Source organism: Vitis vinifera, chromosome 5, assembly GCF_030704535.1.
Source record: "Vitis vinifera cultivar Pinot Noir 40024 chromosome 5, ASM3070453v1".
In the NCBI taxonomy this organism is placed as follows: Eukaryota; Viridiplantae; Streptophyta; class Magnoliopsida; order Vitales; family Vitaceae; genus Vitis; species Vitis vinifera.
In genome coordinates, this window is record NC_081809.1 from 26205270 (window position 1) to 26229220 (window position 23951).

The following is a 23951-nucleotide window of genomic DNA, read 5'->3' on the forward strand; positions in this document are numbered from 1 at the left end:
TTGGTTTATAATACAAAATATATAAGAAAATACAATATATTTTAAATTAGTTAAAAATTTATACATTTTTAGATAGAAGAATAAAAATACATGAAATGGGATTGAAGAAGTAAGTAAAAATAATTTATTAACTTTGACTTTTTTTAGGTCATGTTTGGTTCTCAAAAAATATCATAAAAGGAAAAAAAAATTTTAAAAAAATGATTTTCTCGTATTTGATTTCTAAAAAATATAAAAGAAAATCAAATATAATTAAAATTAATTTAAAATTTATATATTTTTAAATTATTTAATCTTGTTATAATAGAAATAAACAAGTAAAATGAGTTTGAAGAAACATATAAAAATAATTTATTAAATTTAAAAAAAAAATTCTTCACTTTTATTTATTTATTTATTTTTTCTTTCACATTTTCCCTCAACTTTTCCAAGAACCAAACATAGAGTTAATTTTTTTTTTTTGGTTTCTTCAAATTTTCAAGAACCAAAGCATTTTCTCCCTTTTTATGCCATGCTTGGTTTCAGTGAAGTATTAAATAAAAAAATATATACGAAGAAAACTTATTTTATTTTATTTGGTTTACCTTAAAAGTTAAGAAAGAAAATAAATATAATTAAAATTAGTTAGAAACCTTTGTATTTTTAAATTATTTAATTTTTATACAAATGAGAACAATAAGCTAAACAAGTTTGAAGAAGGAAGTAATAATAATTTATTAATTTTAAATATATTTTTTTTTACATTTTTCAAGAACCAAATATAAAATTAGTGTTTTTTCATGATATTAGAACATAAGAAAATCATTTCTCTTTTTTTTTTTTAATTATTTTTTAGAAATTAAGAGTGTGTTTGGTAGCGATTCTAATAAATGTTTTTAACTTTTTTAACACTTTAATGATAAAAATTTTCAAGCATTAAAAATATTAGAAATGTTTTCTAGAACTACTATCAAACAGGTTTTAATTATGACCTAGACGTTTTTCATAACAAAAAAAAAATCATAATTGATGAAGAGTCCGTCTGATAGTGATTCTAAGAAGCGTTTTATAACATTTCTAATATTTAAAATATAAAAAAAATTTATATATTAGAAATACTAAAAACCTTCTTAAAACCATTACCAAACACACTAAAAAAAATATTAGGCAATATATATGAAGCAAAATATTTAAGCATTCAATTAAAAAATAATAGTGATAGCTTCACGAGGAAATAACACACATTCCAATTCAAGGAGTTGTTTGAGTGTACATAGTCCATGATTATAGTTTTACTCTTAATCATAGTTTTGACGAATTATTTGATAGCAATGTGTAACCCCTTTCAAGCTACGTGAAGAAAGAAAGTGACTCAGGTCTATGTTTGGTTACTAAGAGAAAAAATAAATAAATAAAGAGGAAAATGAGTAGAAAAGAAAAAGTAAAAGAAAATAAAAAATATATTTAAAATCAATAAATTATTTATATATGTTACTTTAAATTTATTTTAATTTATTATACGAAGATTAAAAAATGTATATTTTTACTACTTTTAATTATATTTTATTTTCTTTAATATTTTTCATAGTACAATCGATATATAAGATTAAAAAATTATCATTTTTTTCTTTAAAATTTTCTTGAAACCAAACATAATCCAAATATTTGATATGAACTTTACCCTTTATTATAACGTGAAAAAAAAATGAAGGGATAGAAATTGAGATTTTGAAAAATAATATTGTTGAAAATAGTTTTAAAAACCCCATAGAAAAAACAACTCTTACTTAAAAGATATTCATTTTTTTAACTTTTTGTTGAAAATAATTTGCTTACGGATTTTAAATTGTTTGTTTTTCCATTTTTTTCCGTAACTTATTATAAGGTTTTGAATGAATAGAAAAAACAAAAATAACATGTTGATTTTTTCTTTATTTTTTAATATTTAATAAAAATAAACTATTAAAGAAACAAACAACCTAATACTTAATATTATTAAATACTATTTAGTTTTAAGTTCTATTTAGAATTAAATAAAAAAAATAAACACCACCTTTTCTCTTGTTTATTTTATTTTTAGAAAGAATCAAATTACTTTATTGCCTAACTTTAGAGAAACTAAAGGCAAAATATTTAAAATTTTCCACTACTTTAACATGGATTTCTTCTTTTTAACTTAAACTAGTCTTGATTTTAATTTTTTTAGGGTGTTCTAAACAATAATTAAAAATATAAGAATAATATGAAAACTTTTGTACATCGAATAAGTTGAAAAAATTATTTTTTATATTTCAATTCTAAAATAAAATTTCATTTAAAAAAAATAATTGACAAGTATTTTTAATAATTTTTTTAAAATACTATTTTTTTAAAATTGTTTTGGAAAAGGTGTCTTTCACTTTTTTTTTTCTCTCCAAACATTTCTTTCAAACAAGCACTAATGGAGCACCTAGAAAAGTCACCAAAAGATTAGTGGTGCACAAGCCACAAGTTTGAGAGACCACTAAACTTTCATGCGTCAAACGTTTGGTGGCTTCTCCAAAAGCAAAAATTATACCTCTTTTGACTTAGAAAAGATTCCCCTTTTATTTATAGATCAACATGGGGTTATTCTCTCAAGTCCGGTTTAGGCTGTTTTTTTTGCAAGTTAAGATAAAGTCGACTAAAATCATAATTATTGATGGATGACATAAGTATTATAAATTTTTTATTAAATATATTTTTTTATATAAATAAAAATAAAAATTTTATGAACACAAATAATTATAAGATTTTTTAAATAAATAAAATAATTTTTATTAAATTTAAAATAGAGCTTTTAATTTCTTAGAAACTAATATAAATAAAATTGATTTAACCGTTGGTAGCCACATCTAAAAGATAAATTGAATTTACTTTTTTTATTTTTACTTAGTTTTCTCCTTGATTACTTTGTCTTCTTTAGATTTAATTGGTTTCTGGCATATTTTAGGGAAAAAAAAATTGTTTATATTCTTATGCTTGAGATTTGTCTTTTACTCTGCTTTCGATTTTGCCTTTTATGCCATTTGTTACATTAAGTTTTGAAATATTATCTAGTTTGATATCGAATAAGGTTCTTAATCTTACTCTTCCTTCAACAAACTTTTTTTCCATTAGCTCCTCAAAGATTTTGGAAACCTCTTAGCCTCCAAGTCAAATTCAATTAGCACCTAGACCCTAAGGGAGGGGGAAGTTGAATACATTGCAATTGATTGAAATCTCTAATAGGAGTTCTATTTTAAGGGGGCATGCTAGTAAAAGTTAAAGTTTATCCTTAATTTAAATATTAATATTTATCTATTATTAGTTAACTTAAAATAGAATATAATTATTATTAATTTGGACTAGAGGAAGATATTGAGTTTGAATTAAATTAGAAGACTATTATTAATTTGAATTAGAGTATGAGAAAGAGTTTGAATTAGAATAGAAGTTAATCATCAATGCGAATGTCATGTCATATTTTCTCCATATTGGTGTTGATAGAAAGAAAATGAATTCAAAATTTGTAGAGAGTAGTCTATTTGGGTCCAAGTGCTAAGTGTAGTGGAATTTTCTTGAGTTGTGTTTTCGCCTTATTTGGTATCGAACTTCAGAAACTAATGCAAATTATGACACAAGAGGCAAAGAGGAAAGCTGAGTAAAAGGTAAATCTTAAGTAAATAAATATGAGCATGTTTGTTTTCCGAAGATATTCAAGAAAGTAATTAAATCTAAAAAAGATAGAGAAATCAAGGAAAAAGTATACAAGAGTAGCTATTTAATTGTCGAGAAAACTCATGAAAACAATAAGAAAAGAAAATCTTGAAAAAGAGAACAAAATATTTGGAAAAAAACCTTTTGTTTATAAAATAACAATAAAAAAAGGTTTTTAAGAACTTATAACGAGCGTTAATAAAACAAATTAAATATATAAGAAAAGTGAATGAAAATCAAGAGAACTAAGGTTTTCAACTTATCTTTGTGGAAGCTTTTAAAGAGAGAGAAGCAATGATTAAAAATGTGAATTGAGAGCATACAAAAATAACTAGTAATCATCATATGATGAAAGTTATATTAAATTTCTAAAGAAAAATGACAAGAAAAAAAAAAAACTAAATGTGCGAGCCGAAGCCGATGATAAGAAATTAAGAACAAAAAAGTGGTAGGAAATAAAGGAAAGGAAAATTCTCATAGGTTTGAACTAAACAAATTTCGAGCTCTTAGATATAAAGAGACATTAAAACCTAGATATAGAATAAGAAAGAAGACAATGACAGATTAGGTGAAACTAAAGCAAAAATTATTGATATAAACAAGGAAGCCCATTTGGAGGACCATGGTATCATTGTTAATACATAGGCATGACAAAATCATTACCCATTTGAGGTAGAGAGGGATGGTGCAAGACCTCACGCAACCTCAATCTTCCTTTCTCTCTATACATTGTACAATCAAATCTAAAAAAACGACAAACAAGTGGAAGCTTTCAATAAAAAATAAAAAAAATACGACAAGGTCATTTTAGTAATTATGTTATCAAAGAGGAGTGTGAAAAAAACTCTATTCTTGATGTAAAATTAATGGTAAGTTAAAAAAAAAAAATTAATGTATGGCCATAAAATGGGATAAGAGATGAGTCATAGCTTTTGTCTCTCAGCTGAAAGTCTTTGAATCTAAATATTATATAATAAATTCAAGTTAATTAAATGATAATATCATGAGGACTATGCATTGAAGAATCCAATGTGGGTCCATGGGAACTTTTTCTCTTATAAATTAAATATTTAAATTATTAATAATTTAATCCAATAAATCCAATTATTTAATGAGGTGGATGATGACTTTGTTGAATTCTTATTGACCATTTAGAATGAATTTAATAAAGTCAATGTTTGCATTATGGGGTCATGGAGACAAGTGTTAAAAATGTAGGGTGAACCTTCTAGGAAATTTCTGGTTTAGTCAAATTATGAAAAATCCTAAAAAAAAGGAAAAAAATCTTAATTAACTACCAACAAAAAATTTCAATGGTTTATAATTAATTGAATGAATTATAAAAAATTTAATAACATTTTCAAGTAACTTGACCAAATTAATGGCAATAAATTAAAAAAAATGAATAGATATCTTAAATTTATTACAAATTAATAATTCTATTTTTTTTTTGGCCTTTAATTTGTTCAAAATTATATTATATGAAATTAATAACAAAAAGGGTATTATAAAAAAATAATTTCCAAAAAAATTATTGTTAATTATATGATATCTTTGTAAAATTGCTTCTAACACAAGTATCTAAGAAAACGTATTTATAATTTATAAATAATTATGTGATATATCATAGTGTGTAGACGAAGCATTTAAAAAAAATATTTTTTATTTAAAAGTTATTTTCAATTTATCAAGAGACGATAAAATGGAGGAGAGGAAAAGAGCGGTGGTGTCGTGTGATGAGTGGGTCTTGGACGGCGCAGGGGTTGGGGACCACCTGTGTACTCCCAATATGACCAACTCGTGGAGCATACCTCAACCGAACAATGAGATGATGACACGTGGACAAGTGATGGGCCGAGAAGAGAAAAAAGAAAGTGGGGCGGCCACTAGGAGGCCAAAAAAACAGAGGTAGCTAACTGGGAAGGGCGGTTGTCGGAAAGCGAGATTTTCATGAGATTCCGATGTGGGACCAGTTTGAGCCTATGACGTGTGACTGGGTTGAGATTGGCTCGCATATTTATGAGAAATTGTAGGATAACGTATGGGATGATGAAGGTGACGGTTCTTGTTAGTCACTATTTTGAACGCGATCGAAAGGATAAAATTGGAAAACAAATTAATAATATTTTTGTTGCGGCTTGGGTGTAGTATTCGAATGGTCTCTCTTCCATTTTGGTGTTATACTGAAAAAAATATTATCAATCAAAGATCGTCACGTGTATACTCCGTCCCATTGCTTTCTATTTGAGATTTTATTACTTGTTATTATTATTATTATTTTTAATTTTCACATTATTCTATACTTTAGTTTTTTCAAGAATTGTTCATAACATAATGAGTATAGGAAAATAGGCTTACGACAGGATAATAATATCTATATAGAAGGAGACGAATCGTTATATGATAATGAACTTACAATAAGATAATATTTATATAGAAGGAGACGAGTCGTTATGAATGATATTAAAGTTGGTTTTTGATTTGAGGTGGAGTTTTGTTTAACATCATAAAAAATATTTATTTATTTAATCTTACAATCTTAAATGACGTAATTTTCTGATAGTTTGTTTGATCCTATAAAGGATGTTTATCTATTTGGTCTCATAATTAGACATGACAAAGATTTCATATTTGCCTTGAGTATAATTATGATATCCTATATAGAAAACAATTTTTAGCATTATATATTTATGGGTTCATTTAATTAAGTAGAGATGTCTTAAAGTCTTGAAGATCCAATCTTTACAAATATTGTGATATCCCATATCAAATGTTATAGAACTATGAAAACAAATAATATTTATACGGGAAGGAGTGAGGGTGTTATAAAACCATGAAAATAGATAATATTTACATGAGAGAGAACGAATAATTATAAATAGTGATATGAAAACCGATCTTCAACCTTCATGTGAGAATTTGTTTGATTGTTTGGCCTTGTAGCTCCCATTATGAGGGTTTCCATTGAGCCCAAAATGAACAGTATTTACAATGGAGGGAGTGAGTCATTACAGTGGATGGGTTGAATGAGTGTTAATTCATGCTAAACTTGTCATCAACATGTTTAACTTGCACTAAATTTTCAAGTTCCCATAAGTTATCATGGGATTAGGTTCAACAAAACAATTATTTAGGTGACGTTTGGTTCCGAAAAGTATTAACGAAAAAAATATATTAAAGAAAATAATTTTCTTACGTTTAGTTTCAATATAAAAAATATTAAAAAAATAAAATATAATTAAAATTAATTAAAAATTTATATTTTTTTAAAATTATTTAATCTTTACTTAAAAAAGAAAAAATAAGTAAAATACATTTGAAAATGTATATAAATAATTTATTGATTTTAACTTTATTTTTCATTTTCTTTTACTTTTCCTCTTTATTTTCTTTCTCTTCCATTTTCCCTCAAAATTTTCAGAAAACAAACAAAGCGTTAAAGTGTATAAAATAAAAGATCATGAAATAAGATGTTAAAAAAATAAATTTCTTAGTTAATACTTTAACATAAATAATTATTAGTAAACTCAAGCTTGAACAAAATAGTTTAACAATTAAAGACAAATGACAAACTCATTAGTTTAATATTAAAAACTACGGTAGGTTAGATTTATTATTTACATTTTAATAAAATAATATATAATATAATTAAAAATAAATAATAATATACATGTTTAAGTTTTAACAAGTTGCGAGACCTTCATCCCAAGCCAACCCTAATATTTTTGAGTTGATATTTTTCTAACCAAACTTAACAATAACCTATAAAAACCTTACTCACACCAACCCGAACACAAAGTCAGACATGTATATAAACGGGATAAAGAGGGGTAAATACGAGAAATTTGCTTACCAACCCAATGATTGGAGTGGAATCGGGAGGAGTTGACCCATCATTCGACATTCTTACTTTGTTTTATTATTTTGTACAATGATCTCCTTGCTTTACATCATATCCCATAAAATTTATATTTTGATCTCATTGATCGATAACCATATTTAACATTTAGATTTCATCATACATTTGAATGGTTTGAATTGAAAGTTCAATATACTATTGGTATCTTAATTTTTTTTATTAATATCATGTTCATGTCATAATTATGTTAATCAAAATTCAAACATTTAGTTAATAAATAAGGAAAATGTTTTTATAGGGTTTCTTTGAATTGATTTATTAGTGTTAGTAATTACTTGAAGCAACTCAAGAAAGGGAAGGAAGTCAATACTTTGATCGTTTGCCACATCAAGAAAATACAGGAAGAATATAATTTTTCTATTTAAATAATAAATTTTATTTTACACATCTTTTGAAAGAAACATTTTACCAAAAATTTCAATTACTAAAAAAGAAAGAAAAAAAAAGAGGAAAAAAAAATTAAGGGCATGTTTCAAATTAGTCTAAAAACAAAAGAAAATTTTAATTTATAAAACCGGTTTGGTAGCAATTTTTTGAGATTTTTCACGAAAATATTGAAGTGTTGTTAGTTATGTTTTGTAGAATATTTTGAAAAATAATTAGAAGAATAAAAAATATTTGAGAACTCTTATACTATAGTCTTTGTGAAGAATAAGTCAAGAAAATTATTTTATTTCTTATATTTAAATTATTAAATAAAAATTTATTTTAAAAATAATTAAAAAATGTTTTTAAGAATATTACTTGGTACACCTTAAAGCATTTAAAGGGTTCATTTTTTTTCTTTTGAAAATATAATTCATTAACTTCAAATTCATCTTTATAACACGGATTCGAGGTATTGAGTCACCTCAAAAAGACACTTGGAAAAAATTAACATCTCCAAAACATACCTCAATAAATCATTTCATCTAGTGTCTTAACTTGCAAGTTGCAACCCATGAGAGATGGAGAAAATCATTTCATTATTGAACATGAACCCAACTTCCAATATACAATTCAAGCAATTTAGAATGGTTGTTAGTTGATCTATAAGAAGAAATAATTATCGTATGACTATAATGGTGATTGGAGCCCATTTTTCTGTTAAAATGGTTACAAACTGCGATAAATATAATAATTATAACCAACGCTTACATATTCAGATGAGATTGTTCATTCAAACCGATAAGACTATTGATGGAGTTTTATTTATTTATTTTTTATTTTGATTTAGATCTTGAACTTGCTTTAAGATTGGATTGGCTATGAATCAGCCATCGAGATGGTTGGACTATCAAACTAGACGAACCATGAACTAATCGGTTTTGGAGAAACCTATTGATGCATTAATCTTTGTTCATTTATTATTATTTTTATTTCAAAATCTTGTTTTAATCATAAAAGACAACATTTTGCTTTATGCTATATTTGAAATTAAGAATTGAAATCATGCACATTTTAAATGTGAAGTTGTGATGCATGGAAAAACTGTCGATTGTATATTTAATAAATTTTTCTCGATAAATGAAATTAGAAAATAATTAAAATCTTAATTATTTATGTATATTTGAATTCGTTAAAATTTTATTTAGTTTTATTAAATATAAATTATATATTTATAATATTGTATAATTCACTATTTGATCATTCGTCGAAAACAATAAACAAATCAAACGAGGATTATTTGTTTTGGGCTTTGTCCGGTTTGGAATGGGCTCCATTATTTGGAACCCGTATGGGCTTTAGGAGCCCACATGAGAATGCTAAAAGTCCTCTAGCAGCTTATTGTGGCCCAAAAAACAACAACAAGCGGGCCTCCCTTGGGTTGTATATGTACATACAGGGCAGATTAGAAATATTTTTTTCCAAAAAGATTTAGGTCATATCATTAAAAAAATAATAACTTGATTGCATTATGTATATGTCGTAATCTCCATTTGGATCATCCAAAATTTATAATAAAATCGAAAACTATTTTCAATTCCGAAAAATTTGAGGGAAAGTGTAAGAAAAAAAAACGGAAAAAAAGAATTTTTTTTAAACTCATTTAATTTATTTTAACTTTTGATATAAAAATTAAATGATTTAAAAATATGTAAAATTTTAACTAATTTAATTATATTTAATTTCCTTCCATAAAATTTTAATACAATTAAATACAAAAAAAATTATTTTTCTTAATTTCTTTCCTTTCCTCATACTTTTCTCCAATGTTATATATGTGAAGGATGAGAATACATGATCCTTCATGTCTCCTAAAAAGAAAAATCAACTTCTTATCCATTATGGTGGGTTTTATTCATTTTACTTTAAAATGATTTTCTCTTCTTCCAAACATCCAAAGGCAAGATGGGTGCCATTGGTGAAAAATCCCCAAGAGGATGGTATGTAAATGACTTTCCTTTCCTCTCCTTTCCTTTCCTCTTTTATGATATCCATTTTTTCTCCATAAAGAAAATATGATAAATATATAAAACGGTAAAAATTTAAAAAAAAGTCATCCCAAAAAAACTTTTTCTTTTTCCAACCATTTCTATTGAAAAGAAAGCAACTTTTTCCAGAACCATGGCTTTTTTTTTCCATGTGATGATGATTGAGGTGAAACCTTGTCAGGATGAAATGACTTAGACAAGGAAACTTTTTTTCTCATTATGTTTTTTTCAAAGTATATATTACTTTATTGTCCTTTTCCCATCAGTGTTAATTCCAAAATTTAGCTATTATTAAACTTTTTTGTATCAAAGTTTGACTTTGCATGAAAATTGGTGTTAAAAATTAAAATAGTAGAAATAGACAGGTTGAAATTTGATCATTTTTTTTTGGAAAGAAAATGTGAAGCAAAGCATCTTTCCACTAATAGATGAGCCATAATAAGTTAAAAATAAGTATTTGGAAAATATTTACAACTCATTTTAAATGATTTTTGGATTAATATTTGATAAATAATTTTGTCATACATTCTACTACCAAAATAAATTTCAAAATATCTTTTTAATTTACATCTAGAAAGTACAGTCCTATTTGAGAATTTATTTTTAAAGTAGGTTATTTTTTAAACAAATTTTAAATATTTTGGATTGTTTTAGTATGATATTCTAAATAATAATAGAAAATATAAAAAGTACTTTAGAAACTTTTGTATCATGTAAAAATGGATTATATTTTCTAGTAGAACAAACAAAGGCAATCATTTTTAAGTTTTTAGACAAAATTTCTTTATTGATAAAAAATAATTGACAATTATTTTTTAAAAAGTGTTTTCAATTTATGGAGGAAGAGTTGGTAATAGTTCTTTAAATTAAAATTGCTTTAAAAAATCACGTCAAAATAAACCTTAATTTTTGATAATTTTTAATAACAATTTCTCGATTATAAGGATATTTGTCGCATGGTAATAGTTAAGATGTTCTAATCTGGATGACAACAAAGTGGATTTAAGATGAGTCATCTCCGTCACAATCTTATCTTACTTATTTATATCTATTATCATATCCTTTAATAATAATAATAATAATAATAATAAATAATTAATGATATGAGGTGGGACATGTCTTTTTTACCTTTTTGTTTTATTTATTTATTTATATTTATATTTATTTTAAAATTTTATTAAAAAAATATAATTTATAAATAAAAAATATTAAAAATATTTATAATTTATTTTTATGAAAAATAATACTTTATTTATGTTAAAAAGTTGAAAAATGAAAAAAAAAATTCAAGTAAAATAATTTTTTATTTAAAATTATATATAATCATAGTGGTGGTGGAATGAGATAAATTCATACCTAAACTCTTTTTAGATTTTAAAAATTTTTTTAAATCTGTTCTAAACTTATTTATTTTTATCTCAAATCCTTGTATGTATATGGAAGAAGCTGCCCATCCCATCCTTAGTTCTTGTAATAACGTTGTTTTTATAACTTGGGTGTTTTGTTTAAATTTTATATTATTATCTCTTAATTCACATCATTTACCCATATTTATTTATTTAAACCCATAATTTATTATTTACTTCTCCACGTGATCCACATTTTAACAGATAAATTATTGAACTCCTAGCTAGCTTGACCACAAAAATATATAATAATGGTCCTTTGTCACTGCAATCCTGTAATATTTTTGTGGGACAGTTGAAGAGATGGGTGCTTAATAAAGAATGGCTTTTAGGACGAAGGTTGGGCCCAATGCCTCTATCGCATTAATGACATTAATAATGCCATTGCAGGCCTCTCAAAAGAATATAGCCTACTTTTGTAAATGCATTTTACCGTGGTTGCCCTCCTCTGCTAAAAAAATGTGGCTGATCTTGAATCCCTGCTAATGATGAGGGAACAATGAATTTAGACAACAATTTTTTTTTTTTTTTTGAAATAGTTATCAAGAATCACATTTTAAAAATAACTTAGTATGAAATCTTATATTAAAAAGGGGAGAAAGTTTTTTATGTTATACGAGTATAAACTTCTCTTAATAATATAAACATATTTTAAAATCGTGAGAGTTCTTTTGGGTTTAAAACGGATAATATCTACATAGTTAAGTATAAGTCGTTATAAATGATATAATAATTGATCTCCGATCTCCATGTGAGCATTTGTTTAACCCCGTGAGGGGTGTTTATCTGTTTGACCTTTTAATCCCATGAGACATAATAATGATATTATGTTTGTATGAAAAGTTTTTATGATATTTCATATTAGATAAATGAAAAAGTTATTAGCGATATATAAGTATGGCCACTTCTTAATTATATATATGAATTTTAAAAACCGTCACGAAAGATTTTCTTAACCATAGTTGAGTTTGTGTTTAAGATGACATTAAATATAGAACTCGATGCAAAAAGGGTTGAGGTCAATACCAATACTTTGAACCTTATTTTTTAGGAAAATTCTAAGGAATTATAGTGGTATTTTATAGGACAAAACATTTGGATTGTATCATGTGATAATAGTAGAAACAGATAAGACTTAAAAATATATGCAAGAAAACACCTCAAATACCGATTTAGTGGGCACCGAAAAAGTGCATTTATGTAATGTGGCCGCACCCAACTTCCTATTATTAAGTTTATTTATAGACATATGAATGGCTGAGAGATGAGAGTTAGGTGATCTGAGAGATCAGAGATGGAGAAGAAAGCCTATGGAGCTCATGCCCTACTGCTTTCTTACCCAACTCAAGGCCACATCAACCCTATGCTCCAATTCTCCAAGCGCCTGGTATCCAAAGGCCTCAAAGCCACCCTTGCCACCACCCTATCCATCACCAAGTCCATGCAACTAGACTGCAGTTCAGTCCAAATTGACGCCATTTCTGATGGCTACGATGACGGCGGTTTCGCCCAAGCCGAAAGCGTCGAGGCCTATCTCCAGCGATTCCAAGCTGTTGGCTCACAAACCCTAGCTGAGCTAATTAGGAAGCACAAAAGATCTGGACAAGTTCCTATTGATTGCATAATCTATGATGCCTTCTTGCCCTGGGCCTTGGATGTGGCTAAGGAGTTTGGCTTGGTTGGAGCTGCTTTTTTCACTCAAACCTGTGCTGTGACTTACATATTCTACTATGTGCATCATGGACTCTTGACCCTGCCGGTTTCATCACCGCCTGTCTCGATTCCTGGACTGCCCCTGCTTGATCTTGAGGACATGCCGTCCTTCATTAGTGCTCCGGATTCGTATCCAGCTTACTTGAAGATGGTATTGGATCAGTTCTGTAATGTGGACAAAGCTGATTGTATTCTTGTTAACTCATTCTACAAGTTAGAGGATTCGGTGAGTAGTTCCGTTCTGGGTATTAAGGGCCTTGACAGATTTAAAAGCTGTCTACAAGCTTAGTCATATTATTCGTTTTAGGTTCAAAGAGCCCTCACAAATTTAAATAGGAGCGTGTACATATATAGAACTACAGTATCCTCATTATTGTATCCTAAAAAATTGGGAGGCCAAATTATCACACCTTCTATAAGATCAAATGGATTCCCAGACGAGGTAGACATTGTTGGCACTGTTTTGACCAAACTGCTTTCACGGTTTTAAGCTGTCTATTAGGTTTCCTTTATGTGGATTTTACTTGTCCTGAACCCAAAGGGTCTTCACGTCTCTTTCCCGTGTAGATGTCATCTATTCTGAACTTTAATGGTCCTCATGACTCTCTCCCAAGTAAATACAAGATGAAGAGGAATACATATATACATAACTATAGAAACTTTTTTCCGGATTTGATCATGGAACACTAACATCTTAATTAGTATATATTTTTGTGTTTTGTTTATAGGTGGTTGATGCAATGTCCAAAGTCTGTACACTACTCACAATTGGACCAACAATTCCCTCATTTTTTTCGGACAAGCGAGTCAATGATGACATGGCTTATGGGCTCAATTTCTTCAAGGCACACCAGTCTGAAACCTGCATTGAATGGCTGAGCAGCAAGCCAAAAGGGTCTGTCGTCTATGTCTCATTTGGCAGCATGGCCTCTTTGAGCGAAGAGCAAATGGGGGAGCTTGCTTGGGGCTTAAAGGGAAGCAGCCACTACTTCTTATGGGTGGTTAGGGCTTCTGAGGAGGCAAAGCTCCCAAAGGGGTTTATCAATGAGGAGTTGGAGAAGGGCTTTTTGGTGAGATGGTGCCCCCAGTTGGAAGTGCTGGCCAGCAATGCAATCGGGTGTTTCTTCACACATTGTGGGTGGAATTCCACCTCTGAGGCCTTGACCTTAGGGGTGCCAATGGTGGGAATGCCGCAGTGGACAGACCAGACTACGAATGCTAAGTTTATAAAGGATGTTTGGAAGGTGGGGGTTAGGGTTAGGGAAGGTGAGGATGGGGTTGTGAGAAGAGAAGAGATAGAGGCTTGTATAAGGGAAGTGATGGAGGGGGAAAGGGGGAAGGAAATGAAGGAAAATGCTATGAAATGGAGTGGTTTCACTAGGGAGGCAGTTGGGGAAGGTGGCACATCTGACAGGAACATTGACGAATTTGTCTCCAAATTAAAGGTTTCTAAATAATTATGCGTGCTTGTTGCCATTCTTTATTTCACTACTTATTGATGTAATTCAATGAAGAATGGAATTAGTGAATTAATAAATACTTGGTTTTTTCATTCAAAGAAGTTTCTCAATTTCCATCATATTCTTCTTCTTCATTTAACTCAATTCCCATTAATGGAATTGGAGAAATATATTTTTTATTTAATTAAATTTTTAAGAAGTGAAATTTATTCTCATTTTTAATAAAGTATTTTAAAAAATAAGATTGATATCCCTAATTTGTATCTAATCATGTGATTGAAAAACATCAATTCCAAAGATACTAAGTTTCTTTTTTTTTTTTTAGGAAAGCATTTTTCAAAGATTTTATATAAATTTCTACATAAAATCAATCCGAATATGTCATCAATGAATTTCTACCTCTTATTCTAATAAATAATTTTTAAATTTATTGTAAAATTATAGTTAATAACTATAATTTTGATTTTATTTTTTAAACATAAAACTATACTTGGTGACGATAATTTTGAGTATAAATTCGATAACTATGATTTTAACAATTTTAAAAATAATTCAAAATTGTGGTTATGGGTTATGGTTTTGTAACTTGGACACCCATCTAAACTAGAAACACTAAATTATTAAGAATAATTTGGGGAGAAGACAAGATCAAGTGTTTCACTCACTCAAATCTCAAAGATACCAACTGTTTTTCTTTCTTCTTTAAACATCACATGAGGAGGGTGCTGAAATGACCGTGTCCTTATGTACAGGAGCTTAACGTACTGAAAATTGAATGATCGCGTGAGGAAGTGCTTGTAGGTAGGAATGGCAACGGGCGGGTTTGGGACGGGTCACCCCTATCCCATTCCCGTCCCAAAAAGATTTAGTTATTTCCCAACCCGTCCCAAACCCGGGACGGGGCGGGGCGGGGCATTCCCATCCCCGGATAGAGTTAAAATTATGTTTCCCATCCCCGGCCCGTCCCGACCCGGGTATGTGTTGTCGGGGCGGGGCGGGGCGGGGCGGGGCTGTGCTTGCCTGGGTTGGGCTGGGCTGAACCTTGGAAAGAAAGCACTACTAATGCTTTTGAGTTAGATTAACCACAATTGAATCTTCATTTACATTGCTGCTGGAATGTATTAAGAAAGTAAAAATTACATCAAAGTTGAAGTTTGTTTACATAGTCTTCAACACACAATGAGTGTTGATGAGTAGAAAGATAGACAAATCATAACATATCAATCAAAGCAAGTAACCCACTTGGACTAAGTTCGTTGGCTTTTGATTCACAAAATAGAGCCTGACTGCATACAAGACACAGGGCTGATTGTAGCAATTCTTAATGCCAAGCTTCCTTGTCTCTGACTGCATACAAGCTTTCTTGATCCGTCACATCATAAACCACCTACCAGAAAAGCAACCATATGAAACTACTTGCTTGCACAAAGGAAACTCAGAAATGGAACAATAAATGCAAAGAAAGAACTCAAAATGATTAACTCACAATAATTCCATGTGCTCCACGATAGTAGCTGCTAGTGATCGTCCTAAAACGTTCTTGCCCAGCAGTGTCCCACTGTATGTCCAGAGAAAAGCAGAAGGCTTATCAAATTTGTTAACAGAACAATGGTTTAAAGCAGTTGACACTGATTCCAGAACTGCCTAACATTTTCAATGTCCACAACGTGTAAATTACAATATTCTAGAAAAAAAAAATTAAACAAAAAAAGAGACGTGACATTGCTAAAAGATGCAACTGACCAAAAAAATTACATAAATAAATAAATAGCTATGTATGTGTGCATGTAGTATGTATAAAAGAGGAAGAAGAATAAAGACTCCTACCAATTTCAACCTTTTTTCATAGAAAACTTTCAAAATGCCCAAGAAATAGCAAGAGAATTACATACATATCTTGATATTTCAGTTTGCTTATGATTGAAAGCAACATTAACACTGGAAATGCAATCTATAACCTCAATAGACAAAGCAAATTATAGGCAATTCAAAAACTTACAATTTGCAGTTTGATGGTCTTTCCATCCTGTTCCACAGTGCGAATTTTCTATATCACAGAAAATAAGCATAAGATCAGTTCTATACAATTACCAAAAAATAAAAAATTGAAGTCAAAACCAAAGGGGGGGAAAATGATTTCTTACAAAGTCAACCCCAATGGTGCTTATGTAACTCTCGAGATATGAATCATCCTGGATTAGAAAATAAAAAAAAAAGCATGGTTAGGAAAGAGAAGAATTCACCTAAGGAAACCCCAAACCAATGAAGCAATCACATGAATACAACACAAACAATTGAAGCACGCTTAATCAGAAATGGCCTAAAAGAATTGTTTTCATTTGGCAAACTTCTACATGTAGACTGAGTTGTTCATATTGAATAAAGAATTAATTGGTTAAAGGGATGAAATAATCCTCATAATTGTGACTCAAACAAAGAAGCAAACCAGCCCTGTGTGGAAGAAAAATATATCTACCTGTAAGATTTTCCTGAAGCCATTTGGAATTTTTGGGACTTATGTGGCTGTCCCACCACCAAGAATACTTGCGTCTAGAAATAGGATGCGACAAGCTAGCCATGATACCAGTCAAGAACACCACCACAAACTATTCAAACCTTGGAAAAGGCCAGATCCTTGTACCGTTTGTAAAACCAGGGTAATGGATCCAAAGCAGGGCTTGATGATTACAGACTTAAACCACCCAATTCAATACCAAAAGACACACTGAAGCTTTGTACATCCCACTCGCTGTACCTGACCCCAAAATCAACCAAAAAGGGCAATAATTCAGTTTGAGAAGAACAAGAATTGATAAATGGGTGAGATCAGATTAGACAAGTCCTGAGACTGAATCAGAAATGGTTTGCAAGCTACCTGATTGATGGAAGAAAAGTCCAATTATCATGTACAAAAAGTAATGGCTCTCTTCAAAAAGTGCACGAACTACTGATCAAAGGCACCACGTAATATAAAAAAAAAAACAAAAAAACCAAGGTCAGTTATCATAATTCAATCGGGATTCCTTGAAAGTAAGAAACCCAGATGCTTCAAAGCACCAGAAATCGCAGATTTTCATGATCATCCAAAACCAACGTTCAAATGATGAATTTTGGCTAACTTGGGGCAATGCTGTGGCGTGTTTTTGAATAGGTACTTGCTGACTTTTCCCTAGCCTGAAACTTTTCATCTGATTTACCCAAAACTGATCTTTATTAGTGGCATGACAATGGTCAACAATGTTCATACCAGTCCCCCAATGGCCACAAGGGGCAAGCGAATCGCAGACATAACAATGGCACTGCATTGTAGCACCAGCAGAGATCAGCAAAATTCTCCCATAGGAGTAACATAGAGAATGCTAATATTTATGGAGGCCAAAGTCTAAGAGAGTAATCTTACCTGGTCACAGTGCCTATCATGTGTGGTAGAATTAAAAGGAAATTTAGCACATTGGTCCCGTGAGTGAGGGTAATCTCTGCATACAACCTGCAACCAAAACAGAAAATAATGAATCAAAGTTGATACCAGAGAAAATTTGACAGCATCTTCCCAACTACACAGAAACTAAGAAATTGATAATAAAGGTGGGAAAAACTTAAGGAAAGGTTTTGTGTGAGATAGTAAAGCAAACGATACTGCAATGATGCAGCACAGCTGATCAATGCCACCTATAACATCTGAGCCCAAATAAATCCAAAATTCAAGAATGCTTCAAAGGTTCTTTCAATTCTGATATTGGTGAAATTCAGGATCAGCATTAGGTTTTCAAATTTGTATCCTTGGCACTTCAGTCATTTTTTTTGTTGTTTATTTTTTATTTTTTATTTTCAATGGGAACTTAAATGAGTTAAATCTATGGCATTACATTAATTTTAGTGTTGTTTTTATTAGTATCACAGTTGTGTTATTCCTCAGACAATATTTCTTCAAATAACAACATATCTAACTTTGTACTTCCAAGCTGCCTAAAAAGTGTTTAGCACATGAGAGATAATAGATCACAGTCAAGAGAGAATTCAGGAGGAAGCCTTAGTAACAGAAATGGCTCTTTTGTAGGGATTTTGTTTGCATGGTCCTATTGAGGTTGTTTGTTATAGGGACCTCCTTGATCTTACAAGCAGGATCAGCCCCTCCCAGCTTTGTCACATGCAGCAGCCAGGAACCAAAACAGGCCCATGTTTTCACCACCCAACCTCTCTCCATGTGGTAATTCAAACATGCCAGTCTCTGCCATATGGGAAAACAAGGCATGCCCACATCTCTTTCCATTTAAAAGCTAGAGATCTAACTTCTCTCATATGCAGGAAACATGCCCTTTTTAGCTACAAGACCACATGTTCCAGAGTCGAAAGGTTAATAGCCTAATTGGCTGCCACCCCAGCTGCCACATGTTAAAGTGGCACATTTATACATATTTGTTTGGATGAGTAATCACTTCAAAAAAAACCTGACCGTGTAATAGAAACACCAATTCTAAAGCAGTATGATGCACCACCTAACTCAGTGCCTTGCAGATAACCGGATAGAACTGCCCAAGTCATAACAATGCACCCACATGATGGAGAAACAGTCTCCAAACAATCAGCATGTTCCTGAGAACTGAAAGGGCCCAGCATGCCAGAAAGCATTATTAATTTGCCCAAATACTATTGATATCTGAATGCAGCATATAAGATAACAATATTGATGCTGCAAGTAAGATATTCAAGTTATAGAGATATTCTAAAAGAAATGCCAATTCTCCATGGAACAGGATAATAGCAAATAAAAATGTAAGGAAACACACTAATCGGGCATTGATACCATATAAAATCTCCATTAAAATGTAAAATCATATTATAAAAGTAAACTTAATTCAATTCCTGATTCAAAGAGAATGCAGGACTCATTATATTTTCACATTCACCATGACTAGAGTGTTCTCACATTTATTTCCTGATCTTTCCAAATTTTTGATAATTATACAATGCATGTGCATAGTAGGTATAGGTGGTAATTATATAGGGAAAAAGAACCTAAAATCAAATGTTCCAAGTACACACTTCCCACACTAAGACTACTTATCACTTTGTCTTAGCTACCAGTTTATAGGATCTTCATGTCACTTAATACTGAGAACAGTGGGACAAAAATCGGGGCCACCGTCCATAAAGGATCCTTTACCCCCCAATTTCAGCACTGCAGGACAATGCAGTATTAAGTTCAACTGTCTACAACCACCAAAAGGTTCTATGGATTCTCACATGAAATTCAAAACAGCAAGAAGCTTCTATTTGATTGGAAAATATAAAAGGTTTGTAGGGGTGGCATCTCAGATCATACATACTTAATGAGCCAAAAAGTTCTTGTTCAACACAAGGAAATGCAATCCTTTTAAAAAAAAGAAAAAAGAAAGAGCATAATGTAACACAGCCTTGTTGTACACAAGGATATGCATTCTGAAAAACAAACAGCTAAAAGCATAACATAACAACTTTAGCTAACCATAAATAATGGATATTAACAAAATGCCACCTATAAGAAAGCAGACAGAAGAAAAATAGTTGAAAGAAAGCTTTGCAATACCTGTGGACAAGGGGTGGGGAACACTCATGATGGAGATAAGATAGACCTTCTGCAGCTCCTATTGCAATTTTCAATCTGGTAATCCAATCAAGCCGGGCGTAAATCAACTAGTTCCTGCAAAGACTGTCAAAGACATGGGAGGATAAGTACAGGAAACTGAACAAAGAAGGAGTTTATACCTCCAATTGTATTGACAAAATATTACCTTGCGGTGGAGTCCAGTTTCAGATTGTTTAAGCCGGGCAAAAGCTGCATCAGACAACATCCTCTTCAGTGCAAGTTCATTTTCATTTGCATTAGCTTCAAGCTGAGGTTTTGTTGAGGACAGTGTAGAATTTTCAGCTTCCCCAATAACAGACTCTGCAGGGGTTTTTGATTTCTCAGACTGCATTTTCAGATTGTTGCCATCTAAATTTTTCTTATTGTTCTTAAGAGATCTAAGAGGAGTACCAAGTCCCTCGACCTTCATCTCATTTTTTGTCTTTGCAGTAGATGGTTTCTTATCTTTCTCTGTGTTGTTTTGATCCTGCAAATGCTGTATCCAGCACGCTCCAAGTTCCCATCTCACAAAAATTTCAAACAAAAGAAAAAGAAATATTACAAATTCTTTTTGGACTAACATAATTTCCTCATTCTCTACAAAATAAATAAATAAACAAAATAAAACCTTGGCTAGATCCATGAATAATGAGTTCCTAAGGCGCCAAGCAATTCTCAATTGTCAACGCAATCCAATAATCCACCCAATGGTAAGATTTCCTCAACTGTAACAGTATATTCACAAGTTCATAATGAATATCTCCACTTCTAGTGTAAAAACATGAGAACAGCATAGCTTACACAAGATACTTCAGTGACATGTTGTAGGGTTTGACAAAAACCTGTTAATATTAAGGGCATTGGCACCACCTTCAGGCTGATCAAGAAGTTCAATGCTTTGAAAATGAGTATCCATTTTGCTACTTTCTTTCCCTTCAAGTTTAACCACAGCTATATACCCACAGTATCTGACATTGACAACACCAAGAGTGGCAAAATCCTACACTCAAAATGCAAAATTTTCTTCAACCATTTTAGCGGAAACCACTTCATATATACTAATTCAAAAAGAAAATATTCCGGATTCAAGGAACAGTCCTACTGATTGATCCTTTTTTTCAGAAATTATCTTACATGTGCAGCAGTATTTTCATCAGCAATGATCCCTTTCAATAGGTTTCTTTCTATAACACAGGATGTCAATCTAAAATAAAAGACCAGGTTCATTTGAGAATTTGTACCTTCCTTTTCAACGCATTGTTGGCTTCAATTAGCATATGTTCCTGCACCCACATTTCCTTACAAGGACTCTACCTTGCAAGTCTTGAACTTGATTGTAAAGAATGTGGTTCTTAGTTACAACCATGGTAATTAACATCATAGAAGACATGCCAAAATATAATATCCAAAATTAAAATATATCCATAAGCTTAACAACATTGAAAAAAAAAAAAAAAAAAGACATTACAAAGAAATTGTTAGCAAAAAAGAAAGAAAAAATGTCTCTAACATCATCTTAAGTAAAAAATCTAAAGCATAAGTAAATCATCATTTTCATCCATCATTGTCAGTTGGGGTTGTGAGTCATGAATTGATGAATCACCTAATAAAAAAAAAAAACACCAAAAAAAATATTAGAAAACTTTACTAAATATTTTAATAAAAAACAATTCATAAAATTGATAATTATGTAAATCGGTTACCTTCTTTTTCCTTCCATAACCAACTTTGAGCACACATTAAGGCCTCCAAAGTATCTGGATGAAGCCTACTGCGATGTTTTGATACCACCCTACCACCCGTGCTAAAGGCTGACTCAGATGCAACTGTAGATACCGGAATAGCATAGATATCACGAACAATCATCTGCAAAGTCGGATACTTTATACCATTTGTCTTCCACCAACTTAAAACATCAAAATTTGAATTCCTTGGCAGAATAGACTCCTCTAAGTAATAATCTAACTCCGACTTCGTATGACTTTCTCCAGTGGTACTATGAACAAATAAGTCAAACTTTGAAAGAGGATCTTGTTCATCATAGTTTAACTCCAAAAGAGTTGAACCTGATGAAGTACCATAGGATGAAGTTTTTTGCCCCAAATTAGACTTTGCTTGATACTCAGACAGCAACTCATAACACATTCCACGGATTTTTTCTATCTCATTTGAAGCTTCAGACCCATACATTAGTGGAAAGTAAAACTCTAAAATCTTTATCTTGTATCTTGGGTCAAATATAGCTGCTATTGCCATCACAATATGACACCCACTCCAATACTTGTCAAACTTTTGCAACATACTTGCTGCCATCGTTTTCACAACATCATTTGAGCATATCAACCAATCATACAATGCCTCTTTGATTTCACACACTTTGATGAAGAAAGTATTTGCAGTGGGATAATTTCGTCCTGAGAACAACTCTGTTATGTTGTAAAACAATTTCAATCTTCCACATATTTCCTTTGCCATATTCCATTCTTCCTCTGATGGCACAACCATGTAGTATTTTTCACGTTGCTTCAAACGTGGGAACACATCTTTATATGTTATAGCAATTGATAACATCAAGTATGTGGAATTCCATCGTGTCTTACAATCAAAACTTAACTTCTTAGTGCATGGAATACGCAATTGGCGAGCTGCATCTTCAAACTTTTCCATTCTTGATGGGGTTGCTGACCAATATGCAACACTCTCACGAATTTTTTCAATTTCTACTTCAATGACATCCAAACCTTCCTTAACAATTAAGTTCAACACATGTGCCGCACATCGCATGTGGAAAATTTTTCCATTCAATAAGAGTGAATCGCTCAAAGATAATTTCTCCACCAAGATATTGATCATTCCGTCATTACTTGAGCAATTATCCACAGTGACTGTAGAAACTTTTCTATCCATATTCCAATCCAACAAAAAATCCATTAATACATCTGAAAGAACTTCTTTTGTGTGTGGAGGAGGCACATAAACAAACCTAAATTAAGAATAAAAAATATCATTAACACAAACAATATCATTAAAGGATCAAATAACAAAACACTTTGCAAGTTAAAAAAAAAAAAAAACATAACTAACCTTACAATATGATGGTGTAGTAACCAAGACTCATCAATGTAATGTACAGTGATAGCCATGTAGCCTTTCTTTTGATTTGATGTCCACATATCAGTTGTGATAGCAACTCTACTTTGAAGTTTCTCTAAGTAGCTAATCATCTTATCTTTCTCAACCTCATAAATCTTCATTATATCACCCTTAATCGTATTGCGGGAAACCATCTTAAACAAGGGTTGGAGACTAGTAGCAAATTCTCTAAACCCCAGATGGTCAACGATTGAAAGTGGGTACTCATGCAATATAATTGCACGTGCAAGCTTCTCTCTTGAGATTTCTTGATCAAAGGTAAAACCACCAATTTGAACTTTTCCATGACCTTTTCTCTCTACTGCCAATAATTGTTGCCTAATATCAACATTTCTTCGTTTCATGCACCTATCTATGTGTACATGTAAGTGTTTTGTCCCATTCTTGCTATCGGCCTTAAGCTTTCCCTTACAGTGCTTACAAATAGCATAATCTTGTCCATCTTCTATGATTTTATCAAAATCATTCCAAACAACCGAAGTCAACTTTCTTCTTTTAGATATCAAGGTTCCATCAGTAGTTGAAGTACTGCCTGTAATTGGAGTTGAACCCGCACTTGGCATGGAAAAGTTTTCCCCTTCTTCT

The 23951-nt window shown here is 30.8% G+C and overlaps 2 protein-coding genes and 2 long non-coding RNA genes across 4 annotated transcripts; 1 reads left to right on the forward strand and 3 right to left on the reverse strand.

Annotated features, from left to right (window-relative positions):
• The first annotated feature begins 12685 nt into the window (after positions 1-12685).
• On the forward strand, positions 12686-14700 carry LOC100249215 (UDP-glycosyltransferase 74F2). The gene is made up of 2 exons (XM_002278419.4): positions 12686-13374; positions 13877-14700. The coding sequence occupies exons 1-2, from the start codon at positions 12730-12732 to the stop codon at positions 14603-14605; spliced, it is 1374 nt and encodes a 457-aa protein (XP_002278455.1). The 5' UTR covers positions 12686-12729; the 3' UTR covers positions 14606-14700.
• A 1234-nt stretch (positions 14701-15934) lies between these two features.
• Positions 15935-16813, reverse strand: LOC104879494 (uncharacterized). The gene is made up of 4 exons (XR_785906.2): positions 16753-16813; positions 16608-16655; positions 16095-16166; positions 15935-15995 (listed from the first exon to the last, which is right to left on the reverse strand). It is a non-coding gene; the product is annotated as an uncharacterized LOC104879494 (long non-coding RNA).
• A 274-nt stretch (positions 16814-17087) lies between these two features.
• Positions 17088-18447, reverse strand: LOC109122549 (uncharacterized). The gene is made up of 3 exons (XR_002030006.1): positions 18009-18447; positions 17484-17907; positions 17088-17363 (listed from the first exon to the last, which is right to left on the reverse strand). It is a non-coding gene; the product is annotated as an uncharacterized LOC109122549 (long non-coding RNA).
• A 1928-nt stretch (positions 18448-20375) lies between these two features.
• Positions 20376-21567, reverse strand: LOC104879495 (protein REDUCED CHLOROPLAST COVERAGE 1). The gene is made up of 3 exons (XM_019219705.2): positions 21348-21567; positions 21056-21213; positions 20376-20938 (listed from the first exon to the last, which is right to left on the reverse strand). The coding sequence occupies exons 1-3, from the start codon at positions 21438-21440 to the stop codon at positions 20935-20937; spliced, it is 255 nt and encodes an 84-aa protein (XP_019075250.1). The 5' UTR covers positions 21441-21567; the 3' UTR covers positions 20376-20934.
• Between the last annotated feature and the right edge of the window lie 2384 nt (positions 21568-23951).